Source organism: Humulus lupulus, chromosome 7 (genome assembly GCF_963169125.1).
Source record: "Humulus lupulus chromosome 7, drHumLupu1.1, whole genome shotgun sequence".
NCBI lineage: Eukaryota > Viridiplantae > Streptophyta > Magnoliopsida > Rosales > Cannabaceae > Humulus > Humulus lupulus.
In genome coordinates, this window is record NC_084799.1 from 204,777,649 (window position 1) to 204,799,751 (window position 22,103).

Below are 22,103 nucleotides of genomic sequence, written 5' to 3' on the forward strand. Positions count from 1 at the left end.
TTGCATGGTAGGGGTAAATTGGTAATTATAGCCCATTGAGGGCATAAATGTGATAATTATATTCTGTGATTTGTACCACGTGGATGTGGTGATATTGTTGTGATGAACGTGCCAAGACGGTCCTAGAGAACTAGATAACTCAAAAGTCACAACGGGATTTTATACCCGGCTCGGGAGGAGCCTAGGGGTATTTTGGGGATGTTGTAATTGGGTTCTTGTGAGTTAATGGTTGTTGATGATTGAGTAACCTGGGTAACCATTAGTAACCGTTGGGAGTAACAAGTTTGGATGAAAGGAATGGTAGAATTGCAATATAGGTGAAAGGACAAGAGTGCCCTTGAGGTTTAGTCAGGAGAGGATAACTATGGGAATATAGGATAGTAATTTAGCAAGATAAAGAACCTTCAGCTGAGGGAAAGATCAATTCACGTTATTCTCACTTGGGCAATTGGGTTTATGCTGAAATTTGGGGAAAATCCAGAAGAAAAGAGAAGAAGAGGAAGGCTGAAGTTGGGAGACCTAGGAGGAGAGTCTTTGGTGGTTCAAGGCAACTAAGTTGAGCATAAGCCAAGATTATTCAGAGGTAAGGATTTGTCCCTGTTTTGTTTAAGTTTCAAGTCTGGTTTTTAGAGAATAAGCAAGAAATTGAAAGAGGATGGTGGCTGGTTTTGTATGGAATTCAGAGTTGGGCTAATCAAAAGGAAGGTGCCTTGAAGCTAGAGTCGAGGAGAATTCAAGCTGGGTTTTTGACTGAGGTAAGAATTTATCATGTTTGAGTTTTGTATCTGGTTGGGTTTGAGATGTTACAGGCATGATTTATACTTTTCAAGCTTTGGTTTAGGTTTTAGGAGTTATGGTTTGAATTTCTGAAATCTGAAACTCAAGTATGAATTTTGGGAGTGATTGTGTAATTGAGCTAGATTATAATGTTTATAGGTTGTTGAATGGTCTATATGGGGTTTTGAATTGGTTTTGGGGCTTAGGTATGAGTTTGGGATGATTTGGAGTGGTTTTGGCTCGGGGAAATGCAGGGGAAAATCCCAGATTTCTGGGTTCGCGAAGGAGCACCGCAGCCCTGTTCTTGGGCGCCGCGGCATGAGGTTGTGTCTGGGCAGAGGAAGCTCTCTGACTTGCTGGGCGCTGCGGCCCTCTAGGGCAGCCCCGCGGCGCTAGGCCATTTTCAGAACACAAGATTTTGCAATTTTGAGCCTTTGCTCCGGGGGTTCGGGGGATGTCTTCGATGTATTGTTTTAGGGATTTGGGAGTTCCGAGAGTGTGGGATTGGCCCCGGGAAGTGGTTTTGGATTGGTTAGAATTAAAGGGTGTTTCATATGTGTTGTGACTAGGTTTTCGGAGGAGCTCGGGATAGAGGACCTTGCTTGTGATCTTGGTGCATCGGAAAGCTCGGGATACAGGTAAGAAAACTGTAGCACCCGTAGAGCAGGGCTTGGCCCCTTAGTTTTGTTGCAGGGTGCGGCCCTAGATTGTATTATTGCTAGGATGTAGCATTACATGAATGATTATATATTTGATTGTTATTTGAGAATGCTAAATGTGGAAATAGCTGAATGAACGGCGAAGGGCCGGGAACGGCGAAAGGCCGAGAACGGCAGTGGGGCCGGGAACACCACTTAGCACATGGAGTGCTCATGGCTAGGGTGAGACCCCAGTGGATACATGGGTTATCCATACGGTGTGGGTCGAGATCCCAGGCTTTGGTAATGCTTCTGGGACGGCAAGGCCGTATATGTGTTAGATTTTGTGGACTGTTTGACTAGATATGAGTTGTCTGCTGTAGTAACTGTATATTATGCATGTGTTATGTACTGTTTGAGTTTTCTTGCTGGGCTTCGGCTCACGGGTGCTCTGTGTTGCAGGTAAGGGCAAAGAGAAAGTCATCCAGCCATGAGTACGGAGAGCGTGGGGGCGGCGCGTACATGTTCGGCCTGCCCGACTGCTTTGGTTGGGGATATTTTTGAGGAATGGTTGTATAAACCCTAGCTTTGATGGTTAATTACTTATAAACTTGCTTTGGATTGTAAATATTTTATAAACTGAGTTCTGGGATCTCGTATGTTAAACTTTTAAACTTTTAGTGATATAGAGTACCTTTTTAAAGATTACAGCCTAGACTTTCACTTAATCACACTTTTGTTTTAAAAACATCGTTTAGTGAGTTGATTGCACATTTTAACTTCACTTAGTAACGACTCTAAGGTAGTACGGTATTACATAAAATGACCAAATATATAAATTCCTTTTAATTATTATACAACATATTATAAAAAATGATCGATTCTAAATTAATCCAATTTAATTCTTAATTGATAAGAAGGATTATAAAGGAACGAAATTATCTTAAGAATAAAGAGGAGAAATAAGTGTAAGAAATTATTATCTAACTGAAATGATAATGGGTAAGAAAATATTTATATAAATATAGAAATTAGGGGTATGTTTTCAATTTTATATACTTATATACCATATTTTTTTTTCGACGGATTAAATACCAAACATTATGATTTGGGCAATTCCGTCGCTATCACTCCGTTAAATACTATTATAGCTTGATTTGAATGCCAGGTGTTATGATTTCATTAGTAAATTTCATATTAGTTTTTTTTTTAAAATAATTTCAACATTATTTAAAATCAGAAAAATAATTAAAAATATGTTTTAAATTATAAAAATTAAAATTTATCAAAAAAATTATAAAAATTAATTTAATTAAATTTAAAAATAAGTTTAATTATTTTTAAATAACTATTAGGTAGTGACAGAATTACCAAAATCATAACGTTTGCTATTTAACCCATCAAAAAAATGTGATATATAAGTATATAAAACTGAAAACATTAAATATTTATGCCGCAAATACCCTTAGAAATTATGATATACAAAATTAAAACATTATATTGAAATTCATAATTATATATAATTTTGGTAATAAGTCATAATATTTTTGGTATATAAGGAAACAGTATCATATTTGTATTTATACTTCTCTACAAATATTAATTTCAAATTATGTAACATACAATACAACCTATAAAAGTGGTATCTCCTAATATATGATCTTTGATAATTTATTAGTTTGTCAATCAAATAGTAAACTTAAACTTTTCTTTACTGTACAAATTAAAATATCTTTTTTTACGTAAAAATCTGGTGTTCCTAAAATTAAAAAAATCATTAATTATAAATCAATGTCCTTAATTAATAAATTATAAGGAAACATTTTTATATCTCTAAGACTTTTTTCTCCAACGGTAATAAAACCTATTACTAACCATTAACACACAAAAATTATGAATAAAAAAAACCAAATTTGATTTTTACTGGAAAATTATGAGATATTTTAAGAGTTTTATATAAATAAGAATAAAACATGGTCAATAAGAGAGTGATAAATATGGAAAAAATTAAAAATAATAATTAATTAGACATATATTTTATATTTAATGTTATATTTTATTAAGAGAAATAAGTTTTTTTTTGCTGGTTTAAAACATACATAGTTTTAAAACAAATATAATTTTCTTTGTAAAAAAATATGGATTATACTATTTTGTACTATGTGTTTTATCACAATAATTGTTTGGATCTTGTGTTTTACAAATTTACTTTTTGCACATTATGTTTTATAAAATGGTAACAAAAAATTCTTAAACTCAATTTTAATAAACAAAATATTAAATATAATAACACAGTTGTCAGACAAAATGATTATACTTTTATTTTGAGTTGTTAGTTTAGTAAATCATTTATGATTTCAATTCAAAAAACTTTGATCAAAATTGGGTCCATAAATTTATTTGATCTATTTTACAAAACACAAAATTTAGAAATATAATAAAACAAAATATAAGTTCGAAAATAATTGGGAATATACTCATTTGGTACCCTATATTTTTGCAAAGTATCATTTTGGTACCCTCTATTTTCAATAATGCTCATATGATATCCTGTATTTTAAAATCGTACATATTTGGTACCCTAAACTCAGATTTAATAGATACAATTTTATCAATTTAATCAAACTACTGTCAATTATGTAAGTTACAAATTTAAATTTAATTACATAATTACATATAACTGATGACAGTTTGATCATATTAACAAAATTTTATCTATCAAATATGAGTTTAGGGTACCAAATATGTACGATTTTAAAATACAGGATACCATATGAACATTATTGAAAACAGAGGTACCAAAATGATACTTTGCAAAAACACAAAGTACCAAATAAGTATATTTCCAAAATAATATAACCCCTAAAAAATAAAACAAAATATAAGTTCGAAAATAATATAACCCCTAAAAAAAAATACAAATATCACTTTCTCATGGGCAGTGAAATGTGCACTCAAACATTAAGAGTTATTATTACTCACACCATTTCAAGGGTCAATGAAAAATTATTCATTGAAATTCATTGCATACAGCTCTTCCCTCCGAGTCCCTCTCCACTTAGCCAAGCCCTAAATTTCGATTCTTTTTCACAGCAACAATCATCATCATCATGTAAGTATCAACCAATCACGTTCTACTTCTGTTTATACGCTCAAATTTACTTTCCGAATCATCAATTTTCGTAAATAATTGAAAATTTCAACATCTATGATCATTATGATTATTATTATGGAAAAAGAAATTGATCGATGACTATTGCACTGGTTTTTATGTTTATTTTGTGTTTTTCTACAGTCCGCAGTCCACTCTGATCGTTTTCAACTAATGGATAATAAGGGCATGAAGAAGAGAGTGAAAAGAAGATCATCAATGGGCGATAATGACAGAATTTCGAAACTTCCTGATGCGGTGATCATTCACATCCTGTCATTTCTCCCAACTCAAGATGTGGTTCGGACATGCCTTCTTTCAAAGCGTTGGAAACTCTTTTGGTACTCAGTTCCCACAATCTTTTTCTCAAAGACTAATTCTGATGGTGTTGAAAAGTTCTATAATTGTGTGGACAATTACTTCGAACATCGCAAGAAAGGTATGAATTTGATCGAGGATTCTGTCGTTACTAGTTTTAAGCTTTACATGAATGGTGGTTATCAAAGAAGTAAGGCTGGTCTTCTAGATAAATCGTTAGCTTTTGCAGTTGAGAGTAAGGTTAGGGAAATAAATCTTAGCATATGTGAAGAGAAGGGTTGTTTGTTCTTCTACTGCTTACCTAAAATATTAGACAATGCAAGATATTTGACTATTTTGGAGTTGAATGGGGTAGAGTTGGATGGTAGTTCTTTTTCATTTAATTTTCCATCTTTGAAAACTTTGTCATTGGAAGAAATTAACCAATCTGATACTGCAAAGGATGATGTGGTGTTTAAGTTTTTGTTGGGTTGTCCTTCTCTTGAGAAATTGTGCTTAATTGATTATGAGTTCTTGTGTATTAATGATCAGTTCCGATTACAAAGCTCGAGTCTCAAGTTCATGGAACTTTCACTTGTAGACAGTTCTTATGAATTGCAAGTTGAAGCCATTAATCTCGAATCTTTGGTACTAGATGATTTTTTTTTGGAAAAGTTAAATATCTCTTCTTGCAAGAAGATTAGAACTCTCTCATTAGCTCTCTGTGAAGCTAATAGGCCATCATTAGAAGTTCTTATTTCTAATATTCCTCTTCTTGAGAATTTGACTTTCAGCGACTGCAGTCCATTATTAGACCATCTTAAAATCTCGTGTCAACACTTGAAAAGTTTGAGTTTTGAGAGAATGTGCCGCTCTTGTGGATTGATCCATGTTACAATTGTATCAGCTCCAAGACTAGAATACTTTTGTTATAAAGGTCATATTGGTTGTAGCATATCAATAGAGTCATCTAATACTTTGGATGGAAAAATTGTAATTCATGACAAGAAGTTGAACTATGACATAAAATGGTTTACCAATATGATGAATTTTCTTGTGAAACTCAATTGCTCTTGGAATATTGTGACCCTGCATGTTCACACATATAAGGTATGTTCATTACTTGTGCTCTATCATTATTTTTTATTTCTTTTATTTGATTCTGTGCTGTTATTTCAAGTTTATATTATAAATCTATAAACAATATTTAATTTTTATTTGTTTTTGTAAATCTTTATACGCATGAAGGCTCTCATGTGGCCCGAAAACTTGAAGAACATATGTCGTTATCCCTTGCTTAATTGGAAGCATCTCAAAGTTATTACTGATTGTAAGCCTGAGAGAGAGTCAGAGTTGAAGGATGCCTTGTTGTGGATTTCACCTTCTTTAGAAACATTATCTATTAATGAAAAAGTCATATTTTAGTTGCTTCACAATATTGTAACAGCTGATTATGAGTAAGGATGGCTGTCTGTTATTAGTTTTCTTTGCGAAAGGGTACTTTAGTTCTTTTTGGAGTAGCTTTGTAATAAATTTGACTACTTTGCATAAGAATGATTTAAATCTTTCCTTGTATTTTCGTTTGAACTAGCTGATATTGTTCTATATATTAATGTTGTAGATTTATTTTTATACATGTTGTTGCAATTCTTACAAATCTACAAACTCGACATCCTAGCACCTTCACTGTGTTATGAACTTGATGTATGCTTTTAAAGCCATAATCCATTAACTGTTGCTTTTGCAGAGCAAATGAAAAACATCAAGAAGTCAATTATGGTGTGAAACTCATCATAAGTTTATTTATTTAAAAAAAATGAGAGGGAGAGTTCTAACTGACAAATTGCTATTCTGTACTATACACTACAAATATTCCCTAATATAAATTCTCAAGAAGAATTTGTAGTTTTAACTTGTAATTAGTTTGTATAAGACATTACATAACCCAACAATTTGACACACAATACAAAAACAGACACTTGATTTTTTTGGTATTCCCCAAAACCAAAAGTAATGTTTCTCATCTGAGAGGAATCTCACTCGCTCATTTTTCTGCCTTTTGATGAAAACTTTAGTATGAGGCAAAAACTAAAGAAAAGAATGAAGCCAACTGATAAACCTCATCTTCACAAAAATATTATAATGTTTATCTTAATAATGGCAAATGAATTATTAATAGTAATGTCATGTAGTTCACAAATGACAAATCTTTCTGCATAAAAGGAATTCTTGTGAAGACAATGTGAAAATCTAAAGATTAATTATGAAATGATAAGAGATACATCCTTAATTAAGTATTGAGCTATAAGTACGAATAGTTGAAACTATAACTCATAATATTTAAAATGTGAAAATCATATCTACTCTTTAAGCGTAATAATTGATCGATTAAGTAAACTAATCTCTGCTTTTAGTACAAATAGTCAAAGACTGCAGGAAGAATATAAATTATTAAGAGGGAACAAGAAAATTCTAACCTTTAAATTGATCATAAAGTCGTAGAGCAACTCCACTGCATGTGGTTAAAGTAGTGGCTTACTGACAGGCTACGGGAATGGATGATAGCTTAGCATTAGAGAGAGGGATTACTTTTCAAATTTGAAGCAGCCGTTGCCTGACAGCGGCAACAGTTGCTATCTTTTTTTTTTTATAAAAATTATGCATATATATATGTAAAATACAGCTATCAGACAATTATTATTACCGTTAATGTAAAAAAATAGTCTAAATTATTACTGTTTTTATTATTGTTAGCACACAATCTATTAAAAAAAATTCTTCTATAAATACTTATCTATTTCATTCAATTTTCACACCATTTCATACATTATTCTTCCAAATTATCAATATCACAAAATTTCTTTTCTTACCAATGTATTCCCAAAATTCTCCAAATACCAACACCCAAAATCCAAATTTTCAATATTCTCAAATTTTTCAAAATTCATCATATTCTCCACATACCAACCCCCAAAATTCAAATTTTCAATATTCTCATTTCAATCAAAATTTTCAAAATACTCATTCTACTAATCCCCAAAATCCAAATTTTCAATATTCTCAATTTAATCAAAGTTTTCCAAATTCTCAAAATTATCCCATATCCTCTTACCCTTTCCAAAATTTTGGCTCTTTTGAGACGCTCCAACAAGCTCCATTCTTCACACAACCAAATTCACTACCATATGCCTTTCATATGCCTTCCATACACCAACCCGAAATGGTTTCAAGAAATTACAGGCCAAGTATGGAAAAATCTAGTATTGATTTGAATCGTGAAACATCATCGACATCTGTCTCAGAAACTCAACCTGAACATGGTGTTGAAGGGTTGGAAAATGTAGTTCTACACAATGAAGAAGAATAAAGGCATAAAGGTAAAGTCAAATGGAGCAAGGAAGCCACTATACTTCTGATAAGTGGATGGCTTAATACATCTAAGGATGCCATTATGGGGAATGACCAAACTTCTGCACATTTCTGGGCTCAAATCACAAACTACTACAACACCAACCAAAAAGGCGAGCAAGCAAGAACTGGAAGACAATGCAAAGATCATTGGAACAAGATGAATCAAAAGCTAGCGCGTTTCAATGGGTGTTATAAACGAGTACAACATGCACATCACAGTGGTTGGTCTGATGAGCAAATTCTTGAGAATGCACATCAATTGTACAAATCTGAAAATAGCAACTCAAATTTTCTGCTTGTGGACTGTTGGAGATTGCTAAAGGATGAGCCGAAATGGAATACAATGTACCAACCAAAAGGTTGTAAGAGAACAAAGGTGCCAGAATCAGGGGCATTTACTTCTTCTTCCAATGTAGACATCAAGGATGATGAAGTACGTAAAGTGCGCCCTACTGGCCAAAAGGCAGCAAAGAGAAAAGGGAAGGAAAAAAAAGACACATACTAGATTTATAGAGATTAGTGAACGGAAATCATCTGCATTGGAGAAATTGGTAGCGATAAAGGAGAAAGAGGCAGAAGATAATAGGATGACAAAATACATGGATTATCTCATCATGGACACGTCGCATATGACTCATGAGCAAAAGAAAGATCATGAAAACTTGTGTACTTATATTAAGAATAATATCCTGAAGTTGTAATTGATATGTATTTTTATCAACCGCATTATTATGTATTTTATTTAAATAAATTATCTTTTATTTTAACGGCTACATATATATGTCACCATGTCTATAAATACCAAATTGTACTTTTATCAACCGCATTATTATGTATTTTATTTAAATAAATTATCTTTTATTTTAACGGCTACATATATATGTCACCATGTCTATAAATACCAAATTTCAATCTTCCTTTTACTCAACTCTCCATTCAATCCTTCATTTTACTCTCTCATTCATCTTTCATTCCCAAATATCATATACTCTAAGTTCGACAATGGATTCGCAAAATTCTCCGAATCCATACGACAATATGAGTCTAGAGGATATCATAATTGCAGAGTGTACTGACGATCATGATGATCAATATTTCAAAGCACTCATGGATGGGGTTAGCTCAACAAGACAAGGAAGAAAGAGAGCCCACATTGATAGGGGTCATGTAGAAGGACACCAACGTTTGTTTGATGACTACTTTTCTGATGAACCGGTGTATACAGAATATCAATTTCGAAGAAGATTTAGAATGCGTAGACATGTATTCCTACGCATAGTGCAAGCTCTAGAAAATCATTCAGAGTATTTCTATATGAGGTTTGATGCAGTCGGTAGAAGGGGGCTTTCGCCATTACAGAAGTGCACTGCTGCTATGCGAATGTTGGCATATGGAGCGCCTGCCGATTATGTTGATGAGTATGTTCGAATTGGTGAAACTACCGCTATTGAATGTCTAGTCAATTTCGTTCGAGGAGTGAATGATATTTTTGGGACCAAATATTTAAGACAGCCCAATGCTGGGGACATTCGTCGCTTACTTCAAATGGGGGAGGTGCATGGTTTTCCAGGCATGTTGGGAAGCATTGATTGTATGCACTGGGAATGGAAAAATTGCCCAGTTGCATGGAAATGCCAATTCACACGAGGTGATTACGACAAACCAACAATCATGCTCGAAGCAGTTGCGTCACAAGATCTTTGGATATGGCATGCATTTTTTGGTGTTCCAGGATCCAATAATGATCTCAACGTGTTAAATCAATCCCCATTATTCACTGATATCTTACAAGGGAAAGCTCTAAGAGTTGAGTTTACGATAAATGTCACACAATACAACAAGGGGTACTATCTAGTGGATGGTATCTATCTAGAGTGGGGTACATTTGTTAAAACTATCCCACTGCCTCAAGGAGAGAAAAGAAAATTATTTGCCCGATGCCAAGAAGTAGTACGCAAAGATGTTGAGCGAGCATTCGGAGTACTTCAATCTTGTTTTGCTATTGTACGAGGACCAATAGGCAGATGCCAAAAAATAGGTAGATGTAGATCTTCAAGTGTCTTTGTCCCCTGCATAATCAGCATCTGCGTATCCCTCTACTTTAATTCCACCGTGATAACTTCTGTGTCTAAGACCCACTGTAGTTGACCCAATTAGGTATCTAAATAACCATTTCATGGCCTGCCAATGTTCTTTTCCTGTGTTTAACATATACATGTTTAATATACTTATAGCATAGGCTAGATCCAGCCTAGTTCACACCATTAAGTGCATAATAGATCCCACAACACTAGCATAAGGGATATTGCTCATATATTTGTGTTCTTCTTTATCTTTAGGGCATTGTGACCAAGATAGCTGGTGTTGGTTTGTAATAGGTAGTTTAGTTACTTTAGCTCCTATCATTGAGAACTTCTCAATGTTCTTTAAAATGTAGTCCTTTTGATGTAGCATTAGTTCTCCTTTGTTTCTATTCCTTGAGATGTTAATCCCCAAGATCTTGGTAGCTATTCCAAGATCTTTCATCTCAAACTCAGTGATGGACCCAAAACGGGTATGTTTTAAAAATTTATACTCGCAAGCGCACGAATCGTATATGGAATATAGTGTTCGTGTAAGCACGAGATCGAACCCAAAGGAGTTATCTAAAATAAAAAAAGAAAACTATTTAAAATCAAAATTAATAAATTCTAACCTAGCTCCAAAGATTGATGAGTTTTAATATTATGAACATAAAATAAAAGATTGAAAAATAAAGCTATTTAAGAAAATAAAAATAAACCAATAATGATTTGAAAATAAGTGTTAAAAAAAAAAATTATTAAGACACTAGAATCCATAAAATGTAAGTTTAATAATATTTATTAGTATATTGATTCTCAAGTTTTAGTGATAGTTAAAATAATTCAAACTATCATTTTCCAAATAGATTTATAATTTTAAACACAAATTACTTATAAAAAGATAAGATTTTTCTTCACTTTTTAAAATTATAATTTCAAAGTATTTAATGTAAATCAATCTAATGAAATAACAAATAAATCAATTAACATTATTTATAAGGCAAAACATAATATTTTTGTTCTAAGCATAGATGTGTACAATTTAATGACACATCTTACACAAAGAATATTATGTTTTTGCACTAATGAATAACAAAGTGTAAATATGTGCTAACAATCCAAAATACATGATATTTAAGATGAAAGAAGATATTTGAAGAATAAAATTCCATAAACTTTGTTGCACAAAATGGGAAATCAACATCAAAATAAATACTATCTAGTTACATATTGTTTCATCATCACCTTAATAATCTTAAAAAGATTAGAAACTCATAATTAGAATAGCAAATACAAACTAAAAATTACAAACATAAATAGGAAAATTTGGAGGAGGAACCCCCAAATTATTCATCTACAAATACATAAAATCTAAGAAAAGAAAAATATGGAGAGAATAGAGAGATGGAAAGAAGTGGTCTAAGAGAAAATATGGTGAATTAGTGAAATTATAATCCTATTTATAGAAAGAAGAAGGGGCTAAAACATAAAATACAAAACTAAAGGGTTACAAGAGAAAAAAGACTAAAATATACTTAAAATAACTAAATAATAATAATATTAATATTAATGACAACTCTTAAATCCCTACCGTTTTTTTTTTTTTTTTGAAATAAAGAAGGAATTTTATTAGCAACTGTCCTTCGAAATTACATCAAGAATAGCAGGAGAGAGATCACCTCCCCTGAAAGTACAGTCAGCAACATGACAGGATGCTCTAGCAAGAGCATGAGCAACACTGTTCGCAGACCGCTTAACAAATAAAATTTTAATATTCTTAACATCACTCCACAAACCCTTACACTCAGTGATTAGACTCCCAAAATAAGAGTCCATAGAAATTGAACAACGAAGGGCCTGGACAACTGTGAGGCAGTCAGTCTCGATAGTCACCTTATCCCATGATTTCTTCTTGATCCAACTCAAAGCCTCTCGCATCCCCATTGCTTCTGCTAATTCAGGAGACACTACCCCATTCCGACAACAAGTTATAGCTTCCAAGGTATGACCCTGATCATTCCGAGCCACACATGCAAAGCTATATGTTGAAGATTCAGAAAACAGCGCTGCATCAACATTGATCTTTATAACACCTGCAGCTGGCCTTCTCCAAATATCAGCTCCATCTGCTTCAATCAAGAATGCTGCGGTTGGCACTTCAAATCTATCTTGAGCTTTAGTCCATTGGTCTAGAGTATTTTTAGCCAAACTTGTCACAGTTGCCACTCGAGCAACTTTCCCCTTCCACACACAATCATTCCTCACCCTCCATAGAGCCCAACATGTCATAGCTATAACTTTCCTCTTCTCATCATCAAAGGTTTGGAATAAAGACTCCAACCATGCAGAAAAAGTCCCTTCCACACTAGTGCACACACCGATACCTGTACGAGCCCAGCTAGCTCTCGCAAAAGGGCATTCCACTAAGCAATGGATGATAGATTCCCCACTAACTTGGCACACTGGACATGTGGCGTCAAATCCACCTGTTTTAGTCGAAGGTGAACCTTTGTGGGCAGACAATCAGAAGATGCTCTCCACACCAAATCTTTAACTTTTGGGGGTACCCGAAGTTTCCAAAGTTTATTCCAAAAACTTGATCTGTCAATCTGAGACCCACCATCTTTGTCCTGCTGCAAATAGCGATATGCGCTCTTCACAGTGAGTCGACCTGAGGACTCAAAGGCCCAAAACCACGCATCTGCCAGACGACTAGAATGTAAGGGAATGCCTACGATAAGATTAGCATCCCGTTGATTAAACAAATCTCGAACCAAGTCTTCATCCCAGGCAACTCTCCCAGTGACCATCAGAGCTTCTACTTTTTTCTCGGCTAAGGCAGGATGGGTAGTACTAATTCTCGGATTCACTTCGCATGGTAGCCAAGGGTCACGAACAATAGAAGTCTGAGACCCATTTCCAATTCTTCTCCAAGCCCCAGCGCCCACAATCTCCTGAGACGCAAATATACTGCGCCAAATGAAGCTAGGATTACTTCCTAGTTCTGCAGTCAAGAAATTCCCACCCCCAAAATATCTTGCTTTGAAAATCCTGGTGACCAAAGTGTTAGGTTGGCATAGCAGGCGCCAACCTTGTTTGCTGAGAAGGGCCAGGTTGAAATCGTGTAGATTGCGAAATCCCATCCCACCTTTGGACTTATGGGTTGACAGCTTCTCCCAACTCTTCCAGTGAATACCTTTGTTATTTCTTGAGGATGACTTCCACCAGTAACTGCACATAAGCTGCTCCATCTCTTGGCACAATCCCAATGGTAATAAGAAAACATTCATAGCATAACTCGGTAGGGATTGAGCTACTGTCTTGATTAATAACTCCTTACCTGCCTTCGAGAGGAATTTCCCCTCCCAGCTTTGAATCTTTTTCCTCATCTTGTCCTTTAGAAAACCCAGGATGGTGTTCTTATTCCTACCCAAAATATTAGGAAGCCCCAAGTATGTACAAGACTCTCCAGCTTCGCTCACCTTCAGCATATCACAGATCTTGATTCTGGCATCAGCTCTTGTATTGGTACTAAAAAAGACCGAGGATTTACTTAGATTCACCTGTTGCCCCGAGGCCAATTGAAAGTAGCCCAGAAGTTCCATCACACTATTCGCTGCACTCTCTGTAGCTTTACAGTATAGATAACTATCATCTGCGAAGAACATATGAGAGACCGTAGGGGCCCCCCTAGCCACTTTACACGCCTGAAGCTTACCTCTCCTTTCATAGTCTGAGATTAAAGCTGAAAAGCCTTCTGCACAGATAATAAAGAGATAAGGGGATAAGGGATCACCTTGTCTCAAACCTCTGCTTGGTATTATTGGACCCAGCTCATGGCACCCAGAGATAACTTTATAGGAAACTGAGCTCACACACCGCATCACAATCTTTATCCAGTGGTCGCTAAAACCCATCTTTTTTAACATTGCATGCAGGAATCCCCATTCAACCCTATAATATGCCTTACTCATATCCAGTTTGATAGCCATGAACCCTTCCTTTCCTGTCGATTTCCTCTTGAGATAATGCATAACCTCAAAGGAAACCATAATATTATCTGTTATGAGCCTACCAGGAATAAACGCACTTTGGGTCTCAGAAATAATGTTATGGAGAAACTTCTTCAATCTATTGGCCACCACTTTTGAAACAATTTTATAAATCACATTACATAAAGCAATAGGCCTAAGATCACTCATAGTCTCAGGTTTAGACTTCTTAGGAATAAGAACAATACGAGTTTGATCAAGGTGATCAGGAAACTCAGCAAACATAAAAAAATGTTGAACCAATCGTACCACATCAGGACCCACAATGTCCCAAAATTTCTGATAAAAGCCCGGGTTAAAGCCATCCGGACCTGGCGACTTATCTGGGTGCATTTGGAACAGTGCTTCCTTAACTTCGCCGACATCCACTGGTAAAAGCAGCTCCAGATTTATCTCCTCTGTTATGCTCTCTAGAACACACTCTATAACTCTATCCCAGGCGGTAGTTGAAGATGCAAAGATATTTCTGAAATAGTCAACAATCACCTCACCCAAACCATGCTCCCAATCCACCCACGTGCCATGATCATCCTTAAGGGAAGTGAGCTGGTTAATTCTTTTCCTGGTACTTGCACAAGCATGAAAGAATTTTGTGTTTTGGTCACCAACTTGTAACCATAACTGCTTCGATCTTTGGCGCCAAAATATTTCTTTCTGTGTGAGTACCTCGAATAGACAGCTGTGAATCTCCTGGTACCGTCGAACAGACTCCTCATCTCTCTGACCTTTCAACTGCTTCAATAGTCTATTACAGTGACTTATGCGTTCCTTAAATTTACCTGTAATATCCTTCCCCCATTCCGCGAGAGCAGTACTGCAACATTTAATTTTTTCCTGGAAAGAATCAGCACTGTACGCTCTCCAGTGGTCAGATACAATTTGGCGGCACATAGGCTCCCGAACCCAAGCATTCTCAAACCGAAACCTCCTAATGACCGGATCCCGTACTTGATAAGCGAGATCCAACCAAATGGGAGAATGATCAGAAACAGAGATCTCAAGGTTGACTAGTTTAGCTGCATAGAAAATTGTTCTCCAAGGTTGTGATATAAGAGCACGATCAAGTCTCACCTCAATCCAATTCGGCGTACCTCTCCCTCTTTCCCAAGTATAGGGATGACCCATCATCTCCATATCGCTCAACCCACATTCAGTAAGAGTCTCCTGGAACCCAGTGATTAAACCACGGGGATAAGCACGACCACCTCTTTTCTCCCATTGATAGAGCACATTATTGAGATCTCCAATTAGACACCAAGGCAATTCTGAAGCACCTGCTAGCTGTTTAATTTTCCTCCAAGAATTGTGGCGTAAGCTTCGTTGCGGTTCCCCATAAAAACCAGTTAAACGAAATTCAGGGTGATTTTCCAATTTCAACGCAATATCGATGTGGTTGAAACTATAGCTCATTAACCTTCCCTCTTCCGCTTTCCGCCAAAGCATAATTAAACCTCCGCTATGACCCTGCGCATCCACCACAAAACTACCCTCAAATCCCAATTGCCACTTGATAGAATTCACCCTTTCTTTATTAATAAAAGTCTCACACAAAAATACTACATTGGGTCTCTTTTGGAAAATAATTTCCTTAAGGAATTGAAGAGCCCGTGGGTTCCCAAGCCCCCGGCAATTCCAACTTAATAAACTCATAATTCTCGGCGGGCCCCAGAGTTGGTACCCGCCTCCATCACATTTTTTGGAAAAAAACCACCTTCAGAATTTTCACCTCCATTGTCACCATTTGTATCAAGCCCAGCCCCTAATATTGGATTTGTACTCACATTATGAGATAAAAGCCCAGCCCGAATCTCCTCATCTCCACATCTTCTCGGCCCAAATCCATATCCATGTTTCGGCCCACTTCCAATTCCTCACTTTGGCCCATTTGAACCCTCCTTCTTTTAGGGTCTAGGAATAAGAAACTCTCATTATTTTGACAGCCTCCATCCCGTGCGTTCAAGCTCTCCACACCCATATTCATTTCAGAATCTTCAAGAGTGGCACCAGCTGGATTGCTTCCTCCTTTACTCCCCATAGATCTCGCTATCCCACGATTCTCTCCCATGGTAACGGCGCCAACCATGAGACTTGATTCCCCACTGAGTCCACGCCTCTCATCCTGATTTCCTGCCCTTGCAATAACTCCAGATCCCACCAAATCCGTCGCATGTATCTGAGGATCACGGCCACCTCGAGATCTAGCTTGGACAGAATCTGAGTTCATCAACGGCGTACTTCCTTCCTGCTGCGTTGGGGCTGGTCGTGCCATATTCTCGAGGAGCCACGGAGCACCAATCTGCTTCCCTTGCCGTCGGTCAGGGGCTCTCATAAACAACCCATATGGTTTGGGTAAGTGCTCTGTTTCTGTTTCAAACAACCGTATACAAAACTTTTCTGAGTGCCCAAGGATACCACAAATGAAACAAAAAGTGGGTAGCCTCTCATATTTGAACTCTGCCCAGAAAGCCTCCCCCTTTGAGTTCTGTATCTTCATTCTCCTTTTTAGGGGTTGTTCAATGTTAATTCGGACCCGCACCCTCAGAAATTCCCTCCAAACACCAGTGTAGTTCTTAGGACAAGATGAGATAAATGTACCTATAAAGCCTCCACATGCTTTAAGAACTCGGTCAGACATAAAACCCGCTTTAAGGTTGTAAACTTGAACCCATATTTCCATTGTATTAAGTGGAATCAATCTAGGGTTATCTCCCATTTTTAACCTCTCCAAAATAACGGGGGATCGATTAAAGGTCCAAGGGGACCCCTCTAGCACCCTGTTGATGTCAATCTCATGGCAAAATTGAAATAAGAATCTGTTTGGCTCCAGTTGTTTCACAAACATTCCCTTCACAGGCCGCCACAGTGAAGCCAGGACGTTCTTGAGTGCATCAAAATCTGCAACTCTGCCTCCCAGTAGTTTGCCCACAAGACACCATCGCGCATCAAAGAGATCATCTTCTACTGTTTCTGGATCTTCCTCAAGAATCAGCCCCTGTCCATCTTCTTCTGCAATATGAAACTCTCCCCATCTTGCATCCAGATCATCGATCGTGGCACTTGATGAAGCCATGAAGAACTCGTCCCTCACCCTCCCAGTAATTCAGAAGCAAACTCACACCGATTGAGACAACAGACAGCAAAACATGTCAAGAGACAAGACTTTTTTATTTCAATGCAATATTTCAATCCCTACCGTTTTTTATCATCATTATATATACTTTTGCCATTAATATTATTATTATATTATCATAGTTAATGTGTCTTCATCATTTTGTATATATAAACATCCACCCTATATCTATAAATGTTGGCTTCTTTTTTGTTTATTCCTGGTGAGAGACGTGAAGGAGAACTGCAGCATGCATGCACGGAGCGCGAGGGAGGGGACAGCAGCTGGCGCATCAGGCGGCTGGCTGCTTTGGTGGTGCAGCTGGGATGAGTAGTCTTCGGTGCTGGCAGGTGCCCCAAAGGCTGAAGGAAATGGCAAGGAGACTTGGGGAAGGGGCTGGAGCTGGCTGGCCTAGGCTGAAGGTTGGGCCTGGCGTGTGGGCCTTGGGCCAGAGCTTTTCAGAAATGCCATATTACTCTTATTTCTTTCAGCTTTAATTCTTGAAAATACCACATTTCCTTCATTTTTCTTTCTTTTTCAAGAGTAAAAATGTCATTAATTCCCTACAAAATAAATATAAAATAAATCATAATAAAATATTTTCAATTATAAAATAAATCAATTTAATTCTTTGAAAATATTAATTATAACTTAATTTATATTTAACATTTAATTTCAATAATACAACATTTTTTTTTACCTCAAATTTAACAACAATAATTCAAAAAATTAACTACAACATTTTACAACAAAATAACTATAAAAACACACAAAAATATATAAAATCAAAATAAACCCAATAAATTCAAAATTACTTTAAAATTTAATAAATCAATTAAAAACTCAAGAATTAAGTAACAATTAGCACATAAAAAGTGGTAAAATAACTCTATTTTGTAGAGTTATCACTCAGATTTGAGTAGACCCTTCACAAGGTCTACTTTGGATCTCTTTTTGCTAATGATTAATACGTCATCTACATATAACAGTAACAATAGGTAGATGACTTCTTGAATATGAGTATCCTTAAAACATAAACAAGTGTCAAAATAACTTATAAGGAATCCTTGTTTAGTTATAAAAGAATCAAACATTTTGTTCCATTGTCTAGGAGACTGTTTTAGCCCATACAAAGACTTAATCAATTTGCAAACTAGGTTCTCCTTCCCTTCAACCTTAATACCTTTAGGCTGCTCCATGTAGATATCCTCCTCAAGTTCTCCATGTAGAAAGGCAATAGTAACATCCATTTGGTCCACTTCCATGTTAAATTGTGTTGTTATGCATAGGATTATTCTTATAGTCTTGTATTTAACTACATGGGAGAATATCTCAGTGTATTCAATTCCCTCCTTTTGTGTAAACCTCTTAGCAACCAGTCTAGCCTTAAACTGAATAGGTTCTTCCTTGTTTCTGCCTTCTTTAATTTTGTACAACCATTTACATGCCACAACACTTTTACCTTTATGTCTACTAGTCAGTTTCCAAGTGTTGTTCTTCAAAAGAGACTCAATTTCTTCTTCTATGGTACTAACCCACTGTTTGGATTCGTTGCTTGCCATAGCTTCCTCATAGGTTTCGGGTTCACATTTATCATCCTTTAGATTGTTTAGAAAAGCATAGGCAGTTGATAGGATAAACCTACACAAATGTTAGTAAACAGAGCATATAGATCCATTTAAAAAATCATTTTATAGCAAGTTTATTACATATGTAGCATAGTAACAATGAAAAAAAAGTTTTTTTTTTATTGTTTAGCAATGATTGGAATACACTCCAATTATACATATTTATATTTAATTGTAACCACAGTTAAAAGAACCAGTATGGTACGGTTGTGCTGTAAGGAAAAGCAATTGTAGCTGTGCTGTGGGGAAAAACTCCCGAGTGTTTCGTAAATTACAGATTTTAAAGTGTCGTGATTTGGAAAAGTCGTATCAGGATGTCATATTTATTTTATTTTATTAAAATAAATTCACATGTTTAAATTAAATATGTTTTTGATAAGAGACTAAAAAAGTTATCATACACAAAAATATTATATTATATTATATAATTTATATTGTTGTATGTATATATTATAAGCAAATCGATGTAACTAAGATTTGAATTACAATGATAATGATATTATATATTGTTCATTATATAATCATAAATATGTAAAAGTTAAGTTATCTCAAAACACTCACTTTTTATGTCTTTAATTATTTTATTTTTTATTTTGTTTCCTAAAACATGAAATTTATATGTTTTTGATATATTATAATTTAAAAATACTATCAGATACAAAAATAATGTTATTGTTTAACCCATATCTGGACATGGTGATGTGGCATTTGAAGAAGACACGTGGCGGTAAACGAGCTGGTCGAGATGAAGTAGCTGCTCAAGTAAACCATATTAGCACAAGGGATCGTTATTTGTTTTGTCCAAGATTGAGAATTAATCCTGCTCGAGAGGAAGCAAGCTGGTGCCATCTCTTGAAACTGCTTGAGAAAGATATGCTAGACATACAAGTCGTTTTCACCCGAAGTTCCAGATTTCACGAGATATAACGAAATATCCCAAAATATTTATGTAACTGATATTTGAATGTATTTCTTTCAAGTTATTTGAATATGTAATAAATTGTAACAATCCCACACTACACGTGTAGGACCTAGATTATTTGTAAGGGCTCATAGCCCATTAAGAGACTCTATAAAGAGAGATCTCTCTCAGTCATTATCTGGAAGCTAGATTTTATGTGCACTTTACATACAAACTCTCTAGTGAATTGTATTTTCTCTTAGGCTTAGAAAACTCAGTTGAACCTTCTTCTTCTTGATCTTGAGCCTGAGACTTCATTGATTTATAAAAGTGCAAGTGGACGTAGGTTATTACCAACTCTTGGGGTCGAACCACTATAAATCTTTATGTGGTGTATTTGATTTAAGATCATTAAATTCTTTTTTGTTGTTCATATTGACTCAGTGTCGTTGACTAAAACGCTAGTTAACAGTTATAGTGTATAATAAACTATATATTAAAGTGGTTTGTTAATTTAAATTTACTAAAATAAAATAATATATAATAAATAAAAATTATAAAAATATTTTTTGAACAAAAAAAAAGGTAAGAATTAAATATTGTTTATTTTATTATAATATTAATTTATTTGAAATATTTTTATTTTTGAGTAATATATAATAAATAAGTTTGTTGCAAAAATATTTCAAAAAGCTATTTTTAGAAAAAGTTTGCTCATTTTGTGAACTTTAGCTTTGAGCAATAAACTATTTTTCGACTATTTATCAAACACTATTATTGTATAACTTTTTCAAAAAGTATTATTATATAGCTTTTTTGGAAATCACATTTTAACTTTTTTTTAGAAGTTGTCCCTAACGGAGCCAAAGTAATATGATATTCCCCTAAAAAAATCTATTATTAAAATTAAATAGATATGAATGTGTATAAAACATATGTATTTAGCATGTCCAACATTACTCTCCTTTTTATTATTATAATTGCATACTTTCTTTTGGCCAATTTAGGAGCCATTATTATCTTTTAAAAGAAACACCTCACAATTTTAAGGGTTAATATAATAATAATAATAAAAGATAAAAAAAAATAGTACTTATGTTTCATCAAAATACAAATTTGTTAATATTTTCAATAATATTCATGTGTACTTATAATTTGAAATTATACGTATATAATAATTTGTACTCAAATTTGATGGGCAAAATTTTATCAATATTATCAAACCGCTATAAGTTATATATAATTAAATAATTAAATTTGAATTTGAATCATTTTGATAATACTCTAAGGCATAATTTCAAATTACAAAAATGTGTGTTTACCTAAAAAAAAAAACACTAAAAATTATGAGAGAAATTATTTATTAGAACTTATTGCACACGTCTCTCTAACTTCCACTCTCATATATATTTCTATACCTAATACTCTCACTCTCATTCTCACTCTCAGTCCTTGGAACGTTTCACCTTCTGAGGAAAGTGGGAAATTTATGCAGCTAAATCATGATGTAAGTATGAACTAATCAACCTTTACTAATCTTTATATGCTCAAATTTACTTCCATTATTATTATTATGGGAATCGAAAAGGAAATGATTTGATAAACTTCTCTATACTGTAGAACTGGTTTGTATGTGGTTTTATTTTGTTTCTTTTACTGTTGTCACAGTCCACAATCCACTTTGGGTCGATTACAACTTATGGATGATCACAAGGGCATGAAGAAAAGGGCTAAAACGACATCATCAATGGTTGATGATGACAGAATTTCGAAACTACCTGATCAGGTGATCCTTCACATCATGTCGTTTCTCCCCACCGAAGATGTCGTTCGGACATGCCTTCTTTCTAAACGTTGGAAACTCATCTGGTACTCAGTCCCCACACTCTTTTTCTCCAATGCTACTATTTATTATAATGATGATTATGATTATGATGATGTTGAAAAGTTTTACAATTATGTCAACAAGTATTTGAAACACCGCAAGAGAGGCATGTATTTTGTAGCTGATTCAGTCATAACTAGTTTTAAGGTTGAGATGTTTAATTGCTATCGAAGAAGTAAGGCTGGTCTCCT

The 22,103-nt window shown here is 34.9% G+C and overlaps 5 protein-coding genes across 5 annotated transcripts; 3 read left to right on the plus strand and 2 right to left on the minus strand.

Moving 5' to 3' along the window:
* The first annotated feature begins 4,367 nt into the window (after nt 1-4,367).
* On the plus strand, nt 4,368-6,438 carry LOC133789182 (F-box/LRR-repeat protein At3g26922-like). Its single transcript, XM_062226941.1, has 3 exons — nt 4,368-4,527; nt 4,711-5,973; nt 6,112-6,438. The coding sequence occupies exons 2-3, from the start codon at nt 4,741-4,743 to the stop codon at nt 6,286-6,288; spliced, it is 1,410 nt and encodes a 469-aa protein (XP_062082925.1). The 5' UTR covers nt 4,368-4,527; nt 4,711-4,740; the 3' UTR covers nt 6,289-6,438.
* Nucleotides 6,439-8,083: 1,645 nt separating this feature from the next.
* LOC133792625 (glutathione S-transferase T3-like) lies at nt 8,084-8,779 on the plus strand. Its single transcript, XM_062230532.1, has 2 exons — nt 8,084-8,203; nt 8,306-8,779. Exons 1-2 carry the CDS (start codon nt 8,084-8,086, stop codon nt 8,777-8,779), a joined length of 594 nt encoding a protein of 197 aa, XP_062086516.1.
* A 497-nt stretch (nt 8,780-9,276) lies between these two features.
* LOC133792626 (uncharacterized) lies at nt 9,277-10,649 on the plus strand. The gene is made up of 2 exons (XM_062230533.1): nt 9,277-10,278; nt 10,614-10,649. Exons 1-2 carry the CDS (start codon nt 9,277-9,279, stop codon nt 10,647-10,649), a joined length of 1,038 nt encoding a protein of 345 aa, XP_062086517.1.
* Nucleotides 10,650-11,966: 1,317 nt separating this feature from the next.
* Nucleotides 11,967-12,626, minus strand: LOC133792627 (uncharacterized). The gene has a single exon (XM_062230534.1). It carries the CDS (start codon nt 12,624-12,626, stop codon nt 11,967-11,969), a length of 660 nt encoding a protein of 219 aa, XP_062086518.1.
* Nucleotides 12,627-16,166: 3,540 nt separating this feature from the next.
* Nucleotides 16,167-17,459, minus strand: LOC133792629 (uncharacterized). Its single transcript, XM_062230535.1, has one exon. It carries the CDS (start codon nt 17,457-17,459, stop codon nt 16,167-16,169), a length of 1,293 nt encoding a protein of 430 aa, XP_062086519.1.
* Between the last annotated feature and the right edge of the window lie 4,644 nt (nt 17,460-22,103).

Excerpts from the sequence above, each read along its gene's own strand:
- LOC133789182 (XM_062226941.1), top strand. The coding sequence starts at position 4,741 with ATGGATAATAAGGGCATGAAGAAGAGAGTGAAAAGAAGATCATCAATG. Across the intron at positions 5,974-6,111 it reads TGCATGTTCACACATATAAG|GCTCTCATGTGGCCCGAAAA; the intron begins GTATGTTCATTA and ends ATACGCATGAAG.
- LOC133792625 (XM_062230532.1), top strand. The coding sequence starts at position 8,084 with ATGGTTTCAAGAAATTACAGGCCAAGTATGGAAAAATCTAGTATTGAT. Across the intron at positions 8,204-8,305 it reads GTGTTGAAGGGTTGGAAAAT|GATGCCATTATGGGGAATGA; the intron begins GTAGTTCTACAC and ends AATACATCTAAG.
- LOC133792626 (XM_062230533.1), top strand. The coding sequence starts at position 9,277 with ATGGATTCGCAAAATTCTCCGAATCCATACGACAATATGAGTCTAGAG. Across the intron at positions 10,279-10,613 it reads TTCAATCTTGTTTTGCTATT|GGCATTGTGACCAAGATAGC; the intron begins GTACGAGGACCA and ends CTTTATCTTTAG.
- LOC133792627 (XM_062230534.1), bottom strand. The coding sequence starts at position 12,626 with ATGACATGTTGGGCTCTATGGAGGGTGAGGAATGATTGTGTGTGGAAG.
- LOC133792629 (XM_062230535.1), bottom strand. The coding sequence starts at position 17,459 with ATGGCTTCATCAAGTGCCACGATCGATGATCTGGATGCAAGATGGGGA.